Below are 18,214 nucleotides of genomic sequence, written 5' to 3'. Positions count from 1 at the left end.
AATAGAAAAAGTTCTTTTAATTCGTAGTTCTCTTTTAATAAAGGAGGTAGTGTGTTAAAACCTTGTCAAGAACATATTTTCAAAAAAATAAATTAAAAAAATATGGAAAAGTATCCTTTCTTGAAATCTCTTTTTTATTTTTTAATTTCTAACGCATCTAGAGTGGTATCTCATCGATGGTTTGGTTGAAATAGAAAAAATTCTTTTAATTCTTATTTCTCTTTTAATAAAAGAGGTTGTGTGTTAAAACCTTGTCACTAACATAACTATTTTTTAAAAAGTACGGAAAACTATCATTTCTTGAATTCTCTTTTTCGATTTCTAGCTCTTTCCAAGTGATATCTCACTCACTCAGTCTAAATAGAAAAGAAAATTTTAATTCGTATTTATTTTCTAATAAAAGAGTTTGTGTGATCAAACCTTCACAAGAATATTACTTATAAAAAAATATATGTTTGTCTTATTTGTTTTTAATGCAGTCAGGCCAAGTGCACTTTTACAACACCATGACCCAAAGAAGAACCTCCAAAGATCCAAGGCTAACTACAGAGAAATCAAGTCCAAGTCCTATTAGCTTAGACTTGGAGCTCAACCTACCATGCAAATCACTTGGGACGCATGTGGATGACAATTGGACAAAATTTGACCTCGATAGCCCTTCGTCGTATAATTCAAGCAATCCGTCTAAGAATTTTGACCGACAAATGGAGAATTTTAATGGGTCGATGCATCGATCATCATCGATATTGTCCATCGAAGCGGACAACCAAGAGATGGTTGCGACGGTGTGCACGCGATGTCACATATTAGTTATGCTATGTATGTCATCACCTGCATGCCCTAATTGCAAGTTCATGTACCCACCAGACCAAAGTCCTACAAACCTATTTAAGCCAAGGTTTAGGCTCCTATGTTGTAAGGATTAAGGCCTCATGTTAGCTTAAATGGATCCAAGTCACTTAGTTCTATAAAGGGTTGTTGTGTAGTTCATGTTGAAAGGCGTGTGTAGTTTTGTTTTCAATTAGCTCAGTCGGCTTGCCTTTCTATAGGTTTCCTATCTCCCAAATCCATCTTCTCTTATTAGAAATAAAGAAACGAAGAAACATGGTAGGTTAAAATTAAGGATATTTTAGATGAAAGAGCCTAAACCCTTATGTAGATATATACAATTAAACAAGTGTGTTTTATTGTAAGGGATTAACCTTAGTTGAATTACTGAGTCTTGTAATGTTTAATTTTTAAAATATCTTTTTGGCAAAAAAAAAAAAAGACTCTTCAATTGGGAGGCCATTGGGAAATATCAAGATCATGTTTAGCTGTGATTAAGATGTTTAGAGTGCTGTAATAAGTTGGTCGTCCTCATTAATAAATATGCAATTGATCCTCAAAATGATGCACAAATTATGTAAATAAACTATTTTGTCTTAAAAATGAGAAACTTAGATGGAGTGATTTGCTATGGTTTAACAATCATATATCAAGACAGAATATTATTTGATGAATAATTCTTAAAGGAAAGATTCAAATAAAAGAAAGGTTCATGAAGAAGAGAGAGGCGAAAGTACAAAATAGGATATTGTACCATGCGTCCTCCTATATACTAATGTAATTTTTTATTTTGTTTACGAAATAGGATAGCTATTTTACGTGTATTAATTTTTTTTTTTTTTCAACTTTGAAGTAAATACCCATGCAAAGGGTAAAGTAAATTTAAGTAAAATGAAAGTAAAGAAAGTACCCTGTTTGATTAAAAAAAATAATTACCTAATAAGGGTACCCCTTATATGCTAAAATATTATAGAAACATGTATTGCTTGATAAAAAGGACAGAGAGAAGCCCTCACTTGCTCTTTTGGATATAAACACAGTAAAAGAATATGGAAAATATTCTTTTGATGTATCAACATAATCGTGAAATATAGTGTGATAAGGTTGCCCAATCAAAAACATTTAACCAAACCCAATTATATAGGTAGTCGTTTTAGGGAATAAATTAGGAAAATGTCAATTGAGATAGTTTGGTTAAGGGAGGCAATTATATGATAATGTTGTCCTTGGTACTTGTGGGGCATTTAAATCAAGGATTATCTTGATTTCGGTTCGCTTTTTGAAGATGCAAAGTTTGTAAATATTGGTCGTAATTAATAATTTAATGTCTTCTATATCATATAATCTTGTGCCACTAAGCAAAAAAATTTATCAAGACAACATAGGTTTATATAACAAAAATTAATGGCACCAATGAGGCGCATTTCAGTATAAGTAAAAGGTTCTGAAAAGACGAGAAAAGTCAAAATGACGTAGATAGAAATAGTAAGAAAATGTATGATGACAACCATTGATGAAAGATAATAAGATTCATGTTGCCAACCCTAGAACTTGGGTGAAGGTATAAATGATTAAAAAAATTGGAACCCATAAATTCTGATTCAAACCACATGACTCTGCATAAGTGCCTTGCATACTGAAAAAGAAAGTATAGAAACAAAACATGAATGATTTTTCTCTACATGCATGTATTACTAAAACAACAATGTGAAATTTAAGAATGCAATTCAAAGTAACAAAAATTATTTGCAAAATAATGGGTTTGTATTGAATCACCATGACTGGGCATAATTTAAATCACAAAAGCAAAATTTATTCACCAACAGTTTTTCTTTTTGTAATATACAAACCTAGTTTACCAAAGCTGAACGCCCCCCAACACCACCTTCGTTAACACAAGGAATAGGTATCAGAAATCAAACCAAAGAGACATAAAGTTGGTTGGGTTCATCTTCTTAATTCAAACCAACTTGATAAAAGAGAATTGAAAAGGTAAATGGACTGAGAAATGAAGAAAAGAAAAGTGAGATTGTTTAAAAAGAGAGATCCCTCCAGTTGGTGCCAGTAACAAAATATTTTTTGTTCGTCGAGAAAAAGCAAAACTTATCATCATGCCTTCTCTAAATGTACATAATAATCACCCAAGAGACTCGATTGGATGGACCCCATAAATATAATAAACATCATATTTTAAAATTGTGGAAACATAAAAAATAAAAATAAAAAACAAGCCTATTTATTATAATGAACTCAGGTTTCAACATGAGTAACACAATCCTTAGTGTTCTGAACCAAGATGAGACCTATAATATAATAGTGCCCCATGAATTATTGTATCTGTATCCTGCACATTTAAAAATAGAAGCAATTTTGGCTTATAATAATCAAGCATGAATAAAAAATTTAAAAGATGCCCTTGAAAGGGTAAATTGTCATTAAATTGAAGAAAACAAATCATTTGCCTTCCATTATGACGGACCACCTTGGAAGAAAGAGCTTAATCTTTGACGTAACTGTTTGTACCTGCCCATTTACAACAACCGAACCTCATGGATGAAGTAGAAGATACAAATAAGCAAACAATGATTGTTACTTGACATTTAGGCGAGAACATCGTTGCTTATATAACACTACACTACCCTCACAAAAAAAATAAGATTGAATCATAAAGCCCTACTTGTCTGCAGAGATGCAGATGCGGATGAAGCTTCGGCTATTAATGAGACTGGTTGCCGAGCCTGCAAGCAAGCACCAATGTCGAATGGGAGCAATTGAGACCCATCGAAAAGTAGATTAACGCCGGGAAGAACTACTTCCTTGCTGTTAGCGTCATCGGATTCACCTTTTATTGTATTATTCACTGCAGGTGATTCGTCAATGGTCCTTGTGGCCGCCTCATAAACAGGAGTGAGAGCATATGACCTGCAGCCATTATTTCAAAAACCTCATAATTTGACGATGATTTCATATGAAAATTGGTTTGATGAGTTGATTCTGTATTTATTCAATCAACCACAAACCTACATTGCAGCAATAAAAGCATACAAACAAAAAAGAAAGTGGGCATGCAAGTTACTCTTGTTTATTGTAGCATTTTGTTTAGTTACAACTAATAACAAATTATGCCCACAATCCCATGGAGTAAAGTCATTAATCTTTATTCACGGGATAGAAAAAAAAACGGGACATTAACAAAAGGACTCCTAAAATAAAGAGAACTGCTATTGGCACCCCAATTTTTACTTATTACACCCCAATTAAAAATAAGTGAATGGTCAAGAATTAGTAGAAGTTGGGATGCCTATAGAAATTCTATCATTTTATTTTTTAGGTTAGATTTCTATTTTTTGGGTTTAGGATTTTATATGAGACTAATTAGAATTGTAGACAACTACTGATACTGTTAGAACAAGTGTTATAATGTTAGGTCTTCTTAACGTGTGCCCTAAGGACACACATTAAAGTCATGGTTTTTAAACTCGGTATTTCGTCTCATCTCGTTCAGCTTCGATTCCGAGTCGATTCGGATGAGTTTTCCGATACGTTTGAGATGTCTCGTGAGACAAATCAATAAATTGAACTGTGACTCATAAATCTCGGTCAAAAACTGACTTTGTGAGTTGGTCTCATTCAGCTCTGATACCGAGTTAACTTGGGCGATACGTCCTGGTATCGGACGAGTTTAAAAACCATGATTAAAGTGCAATAAATACACTTTGGAAATTGGATTTTGTACCGAAATGACCTTGAATATTTTTTTTATATAACCAAAACACCCTCATATTCTAATTTTCAAAGTGTATATATTGTACTTTAACATGTGCCCTAAGGGCACACGTTAACAAAATCCTATAATGTTTTGTAATGGTGAGATAATAATATTATGAGCCAAACCTTTGTAATGTTTGAAGAGTGTATTTTAATCTTTAATTGGGGGGTGATAAATAATTTAAGAAATTGAGGTGTAATAAGTAAAAGTTAGGGTGCCAATAGCAGCTCTCCAAATAAACTCAAAAACAGGTAGGTGCAAGGAATGGAGGTAAGCACTCATGAAAATTTCTTGAACTCTAGCTACTACGGTGTCAAGCAAATACTCTTAATCTTATAGATAATATTTCAATATGACCAATATTAATATTCAATAGTTGTGGATTGATTTTTTAGATACCTACTCCATCTTTTCAAGATAACTCTGCAATGAATATTCTGATTCTAGGAAGTATTAATAAAACAAAAGAAATAAATATCTAATAGAAAAGAATAAGGTTCACCTGAGAATGCTACCATCAAAACTTAAAACTTCAGTACGGCAGCGTTGCCGATTAGCAAGTTTTAATCTCTGATGTTCACTCGAGGCTCCAGAGATTGGAGAGGACGGATCCAAAAGTGGATTCCACCTTCCACTCGCATAGTTTATAAGGTGACGAGATGGTTCCTTTGCTTGTTCTCTCTGATATAGAAGTTTCGCAGTAGGGCCCATTGCTTGGTACTCTGCACAAACATCACGCAACCGTTTTCTTATAACTTCCATCGCATCGTGATGTTCATTAAGTGAATCTGATTGAAGTAATCGTGACGAGACAACCCTTCTACAAATAGCACTACATAATTTTGGACTGAAAAGTGGAATCCCAAATTCCACGCTTAGTGGAACCCATTCATACTTTTCATCATCAGGAGAAAAGTGATCTTGTTCTCTTTCTTTGTAAAGCTTTAACAGGCGAACATAGCCTACAGTCCATAAATCTATCTTATTTGTTAAATCAGTCAACAAAGAATTTAACTCGGAACTTTCCTCTGTGTATAGTCCCATCTCCTTCCCTATAGGAGCAATTGAACCGTCAAAGTTCTTCAAGGGCAAAGGAATGTCCATCGTAATCGTCCTTCCAGATTTATCAAGATCATACTTGCTTAGGGGCTGTACCAGCACAGCAGAGTACTTGAGAAGGGAGTTTAAACAATGCAAAAGTATATTTCCATTTACCAAATTCCCATCAAAGTTGCCTCCTAATCCTCCAATTGTAGACCCATCCCATGACCATATTAGGGCTTTTTCACAACCTGCCAATGGTGCAGGAAGCAATCTCAAACATTGTCCTTTCATAAGAACAACAGATAAAGGTCCGCTAGCCATGGATGAATAGAGTACCAATTTCATCCATGGTGTCATAGATGAATAAGAGGGTGGACCAAAGTGAATGGGGCCCGTAGGTCCGGGTAAAACTGATGAAGAAGGAAGAGGAACCATAGATACAACAATATCATAGTCACGATGAAATAACCTATCTAATGTTGCCGGTGTAAGAGAAGCTAAGCTTTCACACCGAAGGATATCCACACGATATTTCCGAATTTTCTTCAAAATTCCTCTAGCTGCGTTTAAATCCTCAGTTGGCATAGAATTCTCATCTTTCTCGTAATTGGGGTTCAGTTTGGAGTCCTCCCTAAAGCCACCACTATCTTCCAATAAAGTCGTCGAATCTAACGCATCATTAGTGCTTCTCAAATTGAGATGATCCTCATCACCATCTGGCCCAGATTCATTTGTAACAGTTTTGCTGGATTCGTCGGTTATATTGACATCAGTTACGAGAGAAATAGCCACATCAGAGGTTGAGGATTGCAGTTCCACTTTATCACTAACTTCTTCGACAATTGCATCACTAACTCCACCTGATTGTAGACACTCTAAAACACACCTAAGGCTGAATGCATGATTGGCAAATTCCTGCAGTTCTCCCTCGAATTTTGTTCCCTCTAATGTAGTAAGATCCTTGCAAAGTTCTGCAATGCTAGCATCACCCAGTTTACCTGCTTCGTATAGTGTCACAGCATGAGATTTCAAACCTGAAAAGGGTAATAAATGAGCCAAGTTAGCATCATTATGATGATTTACTTAAATCCAATAGCAAAAAAAATAATTGGGGCAAGGAAATAATGATAATGTTATCATAACCATAAGAAACCTCTGTTTGTTCTACTTCGTCAATTACAAATATATTTGCTGGGTCTTTCCAGCCAATCAAAGTGATGAGAAAATAATGTGGAACTCAGCAAATTAATTTTCTAGAGTTATACCAGTGAACCACCTTTTTGAGTTCATTCATGATTGAAAAATGTAGATCACTCGCACTTTGTATTGAAAACCTCTCCTCCAAACAATTGTATAAATCAATAAGCTAAAAGTAATTAAACCGAACATCTATCTTTCCTAGGCATGGAAATCAAATGCTTCCTTGGACTATTAGCATTCTCTGATTCTGCAATTGAATATGCGATGCCTGTTTCCCATAATTTTCTTCATGAAAATATCCAACACCCAAGACCCATCACTAAATACCATAGAAGATTTCCCCTATTTTGGGTAAGTAGCGAGAGTGCTATAATATAATGATCTATAAGGCGATCAAAGAAGAAAGTTCCACATACATGAACCTCTATTCAAGCCGTTCTTAGCAAGAGAATGATCTAAGCCATCGCATCTTTAGCATATGAGATAACACAATGGTTCAACATCTAGCAGATTAATTATAACAATCTCTGCCAAAATTTCCGACCTCCTCCTTTTCAATTAATAGCATTCAGTGAGTCACCTTCGACCTTTAAAAGGTCAAAAATTGTCCTTGAACCCTCGTGGCTTTGATCTCGAATCACTTGAGTCCACCTCTCAACATGAACAAAGAAAATCTTAAGCAGCACATCTATGTTGCATTTTTCCAAACATTGTTACACTTGTTATGACGAACAATGAATCTCCATTACAAATGCAAGTCAGAATTCATCTTATATTTCACTTTCCCCAACAGAAGACCACATTATCAAGATTTCCATGACTGACATCGAATCATCCTTATAAATGCACTTCAAAATTTAGCTCAATCTTCCTCAGTGAAGCACTTCACAACAAATAGTATTCTTGGGTCATTCATTGAACCCCATAATGAAGGCCATACACCAGCATGAGACTAATATGCAAGCTGAAGTTAATAGCAATAAGGTCCCTCTATCTGGGCATTTCATAGGAAAGCAACAATTTCTTACTTTGTGATCACAAAATAAAACTGAGAACCCATTGTCAGGCAACATTATTTTGTTATCGAAGTTTACGATTTGTTGAATATTGAAAATGAATGGAAGTAAGTGTCAGTTTTCATTTTAAGGAGTCCATTTTTTAAGTGGAAGAATAGATAAAAGGAAGATGGGAACAGTACTCCCTGAAATAGTTGTACATTTTTTTTTTTTTCATGTTCACTTGTTCTTAGGAATAATTTTTCATCTTTGTATATCTCTAACACTTTAAAGATATCATAATTTACCAAGGGAAAAAATGGGCTAGATAAAGAAAGCTGCGAAAAAAATTCTCCGGACTGATTTAAAAAAGATAATCAGGAAAGAGAGAACAAATAAATTTGGATGGGCTTTTGTGGATTTTTTTATCTACTCAAAAAATCCATATGCCACCCTCAACTTATTTGAGGTCATATCTTTTGATATATATATATGTCTCTACCAAAAGTCATTCCCATACTGCAATGATCAAGGACCAGGCCAGGTGAGACATTTAGTTCAGATTGTGTCAAGTAACGAAACATATAACTTTGATGATCACAAAATCCTCCAGAAGAGAAGCAAACCTGGTGAAACAGAACCCATCATGAGATAGGATGTTATATTAGCATCAACAACAAAAGCAACATGAGCAAGGCCTTGGGCTGCCCTGTGGTTTTCCACTCCTGAACCATCTTGTGGAACAGCATTGCCATCCGTGAGCATGTTTGCTGAGCTTGTACTACCATGAGAACCATCTTCATCATCACTAAGAAGTATATTAGGAGGATCAGGAATGCTCGAATCTTGAAGAACCGAAGCTGGATCAATTAGTTTTACAGCCCAACCCAGGCGACAAGCAAAAGATGCAGCAGCCTGTAGCTGAGAAAGGTCAGCCTGTAATGTTGCAGCCAGTTCAGCAACAGTTGCATTCTCACTTGAAACGACAAAAACAGCATATAGTAACCTGAAGAAAGGACTTCAAAATATTAGGATTTCTCTGCAAGCATGACATAATCTGTCACAGGGAAAAGGGAGGAAAGTTTAGTTAATTTTATCAGCAACTCTACATTGATGTTAAGGAACTAATTCTTCAATAAAAGAATAAAAATAAAAAGTTGAAAAATGAAACTTACTCTTCAATAGGATCTTCATAGGACTGCTCTCTGTTGGAAACAAACCCTTCCAGCCTGGAAACTGAATTGGCATAATTATTAACCATTCCAACTAGAACTTACAGAAAGGGTAAAGAGTAAACAAGATAACAAAAATCTAAGGTCACGTAAGGAGTTGCTTCAATTCCAGAACCCTTTTTAGTAGGTAGTTGAGTTTAGCTTAAAGAAATGGAATGATGATTATCATTTATCAATCAATTAACTAAAATTTTCCATTTTTTCGCCATTCGCTTATTAGAGGCCATATTCATATGCATTATACCACCCTCAACTCATAGCATTCGAAAAATGATGATGGTAAAAATGGGAAGGGCAAAAAAATGGAAATTTTTTATAGTCCCTTTTTCTGTGTAGATACTGCCATACTTCAATGTAACATCCCACACATCAACAAATACAGAGCTTCGTTAAGTTGGTGACCTTGGTGAAGGGTTGAAAGACAAAGATATACCAAGAATCCACTTTTTGATTGCACATAACATTTTGAGTTAAGAACCTTACAAGGGGAAACCACTCAACATAACAGATGTGAACGTATATAGATTACCTTTAAAACGATCATCCGGATACACCGGGACATCAAAGTAGATCAATCCTCGACGGTGAAGACCCCTTACAATGTCAGGATCAAAAAGAACAAATGAATTTGCTTCCTCCTTACAAACTTTGTCTATTGTTGCCATTTCTTCTTCAGTGAGTTTCTATAGAAGTAAGAAACCAATTCCAAGTCAACCACACAAAGACTGATTCATGAGTACATGGTATCGGTATTTAAATGTGAAATGCCCAAATCAAATTCAGAGTTATATTCAGGTGTACGCTCTAAATCAAATTCAGATTCAGAAATCAGAAACATGAACTGGTCCTCACCTTAAATTCCTCAAGTGTAAAGTTAACTAGGCAAACTCCCCACCATGGTTCAATTACAAAATCTACAGGTTGCGTAGGCAGTAATTCTTTTGCAATTGACTTGTTCAGCTTCCACATAATTTTCTGCACAGCTCCAACAGAGTACATAGTAGTCAGAATAAGAGAAATACAGTCCAACTCAATGCAGTTACTATACGTGACTTGGATGAAATATTCATCAAAGTAGACGATTTAGTGCAAATGAAATCCTGTTAAAATAGAATTAGGCTCATTTGGGACACCATTGCTTTCAACCGAAGTGCTTCTGTAGAATCACTTCTCTTTGAATTATTAATAAGAATTATGAAATTGAACCTTTAGGGACTGTTTATGCCATAGGGAATTTGGTGAAAACAACTTAAGGGGACATTTTGGTAAATATATATCGGACAATTTGGAAATTATATTCCTATACATGCATATATGTGGGGTTGATCAGTACCTTAGACCTGCATTTGTTCATAATATCAATAAATTCATTCCTTCCTATTCCTGTAAGCCTTAAAGCGTCCGCTGCACTGAAATTTGGTATGCTGTCATAAGGTTGTTCTGCATGAAAATCAAATGCATGAGAAAGCTGGTAGATTATTAGATATTTGGAACAAATACGTATTTTCAAAGATTAATATCCCACCTAGTTTGAAGACCTAACAAACAATTAATCTATGATAGTAAATGCAAAGAATGCAAAAAAAGAAAACAAAGCATAATTGATAAATATCAAAAAGAGAATATCAATAGTCACACGAGACTATATCTTAGGACACGTGACACGTACACAAACCCCACAACATAATCACAGTGTGTTCTAGTAATGGGAAAGTCAAAAAACTACAAAAAGAATGGATAGACCCTCATGTCAGTCCATCGTTTCTTTGTACTCGGTGGACTAATAGAAAATGATGTCAATTGGTGTAACTACCATTACTAACGTTAGAGTCTGAACTCAAATCATATGATCAAGCCAATAACAACTATGGATTCATATAATGTCAGGTTCTTTAAAAGGAACAAATCTCTTACCACTTTTCATAACCTCAAAGATCATGTCACAGTAATATCTGAAAGGCGAGACCCTCATTACTCGACAAACATACTCTGCAAGGTGGTAGGGAAACAACTGCAAAGAAATGCAAAAGGTAAACTGCATTCAAATCCAAAAATAATAAAATGAAATAAAAAATAAGAGAATAACAATTGGCAAAGTGTCATAAATTTTGGAATGTCAATAAGTACCATCTTGTTATCAAAGGTACATTGGTCACCAGGACACACAGGTTGCTAAATCACGAATTCAATCCCAGTTTAACCACCAAAAAAGGGGAAAAGAACAACGAATTGACAAATGAAATATTAGTTTAAAGTTCTATAGCAATTCAAAATATTTCTTCCCAGGCATTTTGGTTTCGACCAAGACCAGAATGAAACATTGAATATTTCAAATTGTCCCGGAATGCTTCAGTCAAGGTTGTCTTGGTTTTTCTCCCGACCGAAACATTGCCTCAAGATGAAATTTTTTAAACCTTGGATGAAACTAAGTAAAGATGAGACCGTTGAACACCAACGAAACAACATAAATGTTTTGACAGCATTTGGAATCATCATGAAAAGAAAAAGAAATTTCTGCAACATGATAACATACTCGATGTCACTAACATGAAAAACACAAAGCAGGTTGGGTTTAAATACGCACTGCTAGATTCCTTCGCAAATAACGCATCATATCTTCATAATATTCACTTTCTTTGCATACTTTGCGAGCAAAACAAGTGTTCCATTGGAGTCGTTTTTTTATGCAATGATCTACTACTCTGCATGAACATTAGCACAAAAGTGTTAACAAAGTAAACCCAAATAACCCATCCAAGAAGATCACGAAATATAAGCACATAAAAGTTCCAAGGAAATGAAAAGAAAAAAGGCGCTAAAAAATGACAATCAATGGTCAATTGGGGACTGGAATCACAAAAACTAGCAATTGTGATGCTTGACATCTTCACGTAAAGGGAATAGAAAATTTTCACTTAATTTGAGGATGCACAAATTTGGCAAATAAGAGGATTTTTCCTATACACTAATCCAAGAAGGCCACGAAATGTAAGTCAAGAAAAAGAAAGAAAAGATTATCTAGGCATAAAATTTCATTGGAACAAGGAAAAGGCAAATAAACAAAAGCAGGTGGTTGAGAAGACCTGCCTACAGAGATCAAAACAAAGCAAGAAATAAATAAGAGGAAAAGACTATGACCACTCCTCACACAAGTCACAATTCCCTTCTCATCATCTAAGTTTTATCCTAACAATTAGAGTTGGCTAAAAGGATCCTGTTAATGCGTCTCATTTTCTCCAGATTTGTTTGAAGAGCTTAGACTAAGAGAAAATGTGAGGTTGAAAGAGTATTTAAAGAGGGTTCATAGAGAATCTAAGGGAAAAAAAATACAAACATAAAGAAACTTGGTGGTAAATAAAGAGGTTCAGAAGTTTATTAGAGAAAGATGATATACTATAAGTATTGCCAAATGACTGGAAACGAAGAAAACCTAAAATGATTGTAAAATAAAATGTTAAAATGAAAGCTAATAGAGTGGTAAGTGAAAGCAAACACACTGTATATAGACTACAAAGTGTGAGAAAGATGTCGATAAGTTAGCACGAATTAGAAAAAAGAAAACTAAAGGCCTAGGTAAAGTTAGATGTATTAAGGGTGACCATGAGATTGGTTGCGAATTCAATGTCGATATTTCAACCACCTAGGAAAAAACTATTCTGGAACAAACTTACCCAACCCTAAATCCCATTACCAACCTTAAAAATGAACCTACTATGAAACTCAGGAAGAACCTTGAGAATACCTTTCCAAACCCCATAGCCAAAATACGTTTTTGCTTCACCACCTTCCCAACCAAAATCTTCTTAACTATGTTAAGCCCAAATAACATTCTTTCACAACGAGACGCCTTTAACACTAAAACTCCGCAACCATTTTGCGGGCAAAGCCAAATTTAAAGTCTTTAGATTGTGAAAACTAAGACCCTTCATATTTTTTAGCAAGAAAATCGCCCTCCACTTCCCAAGTGAAACTTCCTATTTTTTCTGTTTTATCTAGGGTATTTTAGTAACACCCCTTGCGAAATTAGGGTCCCCCCCCCCCGAGCGGGCACACGCGCTCGAAATTCAAGATGTGGTGTACTCCCCTGTACTTTCGTTGACCCGGTCAAATTGTTACCAACATTTGTTCTATTAACAGTCTACAGCCAGAATACCCAAACTACCCTTGTAGCATTTTAATTACCAAAATACCATTGTTTTAGTTGAAAAAATAAAAAATCAAATCAAATCAAATCTCAACCGTTGGATTGAAATATCTCACCATTGGATTAAAAGAAAACCCAACTTCATCTTCTTCAACCCAACTTCATCTTCTTAGGTTTGTATTTGTTATTGTTGGAATGTTCCCAAGAGTATTAGGGTTCTATTCCTTAAACCCATTACTCTACCATTAACATCTTTTAATCTGATTTCGATTTTGGGATAGATTTTGTTTAAACAAGTTAAAGATCTCATGTTTGATGGAATGGGTGAAGATTTCTACTCTCATGTGAGCTCTTTTAACCATTTTGTCCTCAAGACATAAGTTTCTGTGAAAAAAATCAAGAAAAATTCTTGTTTGTGTTCTTGACTGTGGGGAAGGGGGTAGAACTAACATATATATTTAGAGGAAGGGGGTATTACTAATTTCACTTTCTTCATTGTTTCATATTTTCTCTAGTTTTCATGTGGACATTCTAAACATTGAGTCAAAAAATACCTTTGGGATGAAATGAAAATGATGAAATTGGGATAAATACATTGACATCAGGTTGAAAAATATGGAATTGAGTTGAAAATGATGAGAAATGGTTGGAAATGATGAGAAAGCTTCAAAATAATAAGTTAAGATTTAGACTGATGAGAAATAACTTTGGGTTCTCAAGGTTATTGTCTTTAGAACAATTAGATTGAACAGATTTTAGTTGCTTTGATCGAAGGACATTTTCGTAATTTCAACACATAAATGTATTTTTGACATTTCACCATCTTTGTTAACTGATAGTTGTTTTTATTAACGGTTTGACCAGGTTAACGAAAGTCAAGTAGGGTAGACCACATCTTGCATTTCGCAGGGGGGAACACTAATATCGCCCATTTTGTAATGGGGGGTTTACTATATTACCCTTTTATCAATCCATAAAAAATCCCCAAACAACTTGTTCAACAGCAATTCAACACTCTTAGGGATGGAAAACCCAAGAAGTAAACTAGGATACTCAAAAGGTTATATTTTAGAAGTCACTTTTCTCCCTTCAATAAGATATCTCGTCTTCCAAGAATTCAAGTGACAATCATCTCTCGATAAAAGTTTTCCAAATAGCTTTATTTCTAGATGCAACCATCACAAGAAAATAAAAATAGGATGTCATGAGGGATCATATCTGCAGCCCAACGATCTCATCAATAAAAAAAAAAGAATTGATCGATACGATCTCATCAATAAATCCAAGTTATGAACAACACCTACCCCAAAAAAGCTTATACTTTAGGTGATTGACAACCATACAGGATACTGCTTCAAAATTACATAGAACCATTGATGAACCTCGTCTAATTTATGAATGCATTCAAAAAAGTATAACATGCAAATTGGAACTGAAAGATCATTGAATCATTGAAACCTGGCGTAAAACCAGACAACTCCAGAGCTTCTCCAAGGCCTCCACAACAATATTAAAAAAGAAAGAGAAAAGGGGTCACCTTGTCTTAGACCTCTACAACTCCTAAAATATCTTGTTAGGCACCCTTTCACTAGAATTGAAAAGGATGCAAATGGCGCACACTTTATGGTCCAGGAGAAGAATTTGAACCTAAAACTCATAAAGCAAGGTGTACTTCAAAAAAACCCAATTCAAATAATTATAAGCTTGTTTCAAATCAATCATATAGATAACTCTAGGATTTCTCAAGAGCACTCTTGAATCAATGCATTCATTAGCAATCAAGACATCATCCAAGATTTAACAATAAAAAATGAATGCACCTTGATAAAGCCCAATTATATCGGGGATTATGATTTTAATCCTAGAGCAAGCAAATTATACGTTATTTCAAAAGTAGTCACCACCAGACTAATTGGCCTCATTACCCAATATCATCCACCCCTACCTTCTTAGGCACCAAAGCTATGAAGGTGTTATTCGTGTAGAAATCAAGAAAACCATCATTCTAGAAATCCCGAATCGCCAACATTTTTTTTATGAGTAAAACAAATCCCAAATCGCCAACATCAAATCACCTTAATTATCTCATAACAAGATTTAAATAACTTTATGGATAATCCATCAAACATATGCCACAAATTGTCTGATATTCTTCATCATCCTCAAAAGGTTCCGCCAACATAGGTCTACCCCATGTTACTCCGAATACAAATTTTTTTGTGTAAATTTTAACAATCCCCCCGAGCTTTTTTGGTATCTCTCCCTCCAAAGCAACCCCATTAACTCTTAACCTTGAAATATGATCATTTCTGTTGTGGCTTTTTGTCCAGTGAAAAAACCTCTTGTTGTTGTCCATTTCTTTAAGCTACCTCACCCTTAATTTTTGCCTTCAACCAATCTCTTCCATAAGCATTATCCACTGAAATTTAGCCCTTAGTTTGACCCTTTTTCTACTAATTCATTTGGGGGGAAATTATCCATTTCTTTATCAAGACTTTCAATGTCCTCCAATAACCCCTTCTTATTTAGTTCAATTATACCAAAATATTTTTTAATTCCAGGATTTGACCTTCTCTTCTAATGCCTTCAATTTACATCCAAAGAGAAAACCAGGTCAGGATTGGAAGCTTGGAACATCTTGTTGGACCAAGTAAACACCTTACCTTGGAGAGGGATATCAACAACTGATTCCAGTTGGCAAGCTCTCCAACAGCCACATGCTCTTGGTTATTCTTGACTCCCCTTCTTACTCAAAAGAAAATATTATTATATTAAAATCCACATCCCAAGACACCATGGGCAACAAACAAAACAAATCCTAAACAAAGTTGTGTGGAATCCAAAGAATTTTGAGCTTCTCCTAGATACATTGATGCTTCTTTGGGCCAATGGTCTGTGGTGGGTCAAAGATATATTGATTTATTCATAGATGGTTTCTTTAGGTTGAATGATCTGAACAGAACTCACAATGAACAATTCAACAGTTGCATGATAGAATGAAGACCCAATACCATAAAGGAAATTACAGTGAGCTGCCCACGTCCAATATCTCATTGCAAGAAAAAGCAACTAGTTGAGACACTTTGAAACTTACAGTACCTTGAAAGTAGTCCCGTAAAATGTGTATCGTATCTATCTAAAGGCCGTGTTCTTTTCACACATTTCTTTTAAAGAAACGTGTACGATATTTTATATTTGCTATTAAAATTCTTCTGAAAAATTCACATTAATTTTTTGCCAAATTCTAACAGCACCACCATATCATCATCTTATTCTGTTAGTTTACAAGGATCCACCGAAAGTACACTAACCTTTTGTGCCATTCCTCTTTAGAGGACAGAGTTGCTTGAAGCCGCTTTGGAAGATTCTCCCAAGGGCATTCTTCCTTAATTGCTTTTAAAAGAAGTTGTTCCTCAATGGTGGCCGGAATGTGTTGCATTGTCGAAAGTGGTTAAAGTGATACCTGAAAATAAATCAATCCAAAGAAATGGTCAAGAATCGGGAGAGCAACAGTGTGAAACAAAATAAACTCTTGGATTAAAGTTTAATCTGTCGATATAAAAAAATAATCTACGATTGATAATTTATGCAAGTGGACTTTGATAAGAAGTACTGCAATCCATGGTTACGAGTTATAACAAATAACTGGAGTTTCACAAAGGCCTCTATAAAATAATTACGAAGATCATCAAACAGAGAATGGAAATAATTCCAGATCAAGGAAACAAACCCCAAATTGAATTGCAATTCAACATCAATTTTTGAGTATCAGTGATTAATCCATATCTCCTCAAGATCTGCAACAAATCTTCATCACGATGTGCAATAGCTATCAATTAGGGACAAAATCTCCATCGCATTTCAATTTCTGCCCAACTACCAATAATTCAACTAAAGATCAAGAAATTAACTGTTCTAGCTCTTCTACTTGAACAATTCAAGATCAAACACTTAACGAACAGAATTCTTAACCAATAAACCTAATTTAAATTCCTGATGTCTAGATCGATCCACATTTGTAAGTAAATCTGAACTCTAGAGCTAATTAAATCTGAACTCTAGAGCTGATTCTTTAAGCTTGAATGAGAGAGAATGAGATGTATCGTACCTGATTTTGCTGACCGAGCTTGTATGGATCTAGGGTTCGAGTTTTCTACTGCTGCGTGTGAGATTTGACGCCAAAAAACTTCCAAATGGTTGAATGTCCAGCGTCAGAGGAAGTTTCCCAAAAACAATAGAAATTTATTTCGATGGTTCGGCGCGAGGATGTCGTTTAGACATGAAATGGTAATTTAATGCGCCAAAATGAGTTTGATTAATTAGCTGCACATGATATTGTCGGACCGGGTCGTGGACAATGAAGTCAACCCGGTCCGAACCGGATGGCCCTGTTGGACACACAATATAAGACTTGGGGTGTGTTTGAAATTAGTGGGTTGTGTATGATAGTAATTAGGGGTGCACATTTGCTCGGGCTAAATTGAGAATCAAATCGAATCAAGACATTTCGGATTAGTTTTTTAGCTTACAGTTTCAATTCTGATTTACAATTTCGAAAAAACTGTTGATTTGATTCGATTCTTGGTTTGAAAAATCCTAAAACCGAACTAAATTCATTATATATATTATAATATATTTATTTATTTAACAAATAAAATTAAATATAACAAAAAAGAGTTCTCACTATTTGCTTTCTGTATTCTAACAAATTTAGTCACCAATCTGAATGGTCCAAATGGCATGATCCTAACCATCTAATGAGTTTCAATTTTTAAATAATCGCTCATGTGATTAAATATATAATTGAGATTATAGAGATATCAATTTTATTGTGTCAATGTCAGTCTCTTTGTTGTGTCTTTGGACTGAAATCATTTATGATCATAGGTTTTTTAGTTGTGTAAGATTTGATAATTGTTATTGTTATATTTTGTCAAACCCAAAATCGTGTTGTGTGTCAGGCTGGTTTGTATTGGAAGATGTGTGAAGACTTCGGAAAGTC

General features: G+C 34.8%; 1 protein-coding gene across 4 annotated transcripts; it reads right to left on the bottom strand.

The window, feature by feature from the left end:
• Positions 1–3,225: 3,225 nt before the first annotated feature.
• On the bottom strand, positions 3,226–17,490 carry LOC147403990 (FAM91 carboxy-terminus protein). 4 transcript variants are annotated; one of them, XM_086439796.1, is made up of 12 exons: positions 17,321–17,490; positions 16,943–17,080; positions 16,524–16,675; positions 11,653–11,770; positions 10,983–11,079; positions 10,402–10,508; positions 9,921–10,043; positions 9,598–9,751; positions 9,012–9,072; positions 8,463–8,842; positions 5,100–6,675; positions 3,226–3,750 (listed from the first exon to the last, which is right to left on the bottom strand). In XM_086439796.1, exons 3-12 carry the CDS (start codon positions 16,649–16,651, stop codon positions 3,492–3,494), a joined length of 3,003 nt encoding a protein of 1,000 aa, XP_086295922.1. In that variant the 5' UTR covers positions 16,652–16,675; positions 16,943–17,080; positions 17,321–17,490; the 3' UTR covers positions 3,226–3,491. The 4 variants fall into 4 exon arrangements, with proteins under 4 accessions (XP_086295922.1, XP_086295923.1, XP_086295924.1 ...); XM_086439797.1 differs by having other exon boundaries at positions 16,943–17,020; XM_086439798.1 differs by having other exon boundaries at positions 16,943–17,009.
• Positions 17,491–18,214: the final 724 nt, after the last annotated feature.

This window comes from Akebia trifoliata, chromosome 4 (genome assembly GCF_017979445.1).
Source record: "Akebia trifoliata isolate Shusen 1 chromosome 4, ASM1797944v1, whole genome shotgun sequence".
Taxonomy (NCBI): Eukaryota; Viridiplantae; Streptophyta; class Magnoliopsida; order Ranunculales; family Lardizabalaceae; genus Akebia; species Akebia trifoliata.
This window is presented reverse-complemented; position numbering and strand designations above follow the sequence as displayed.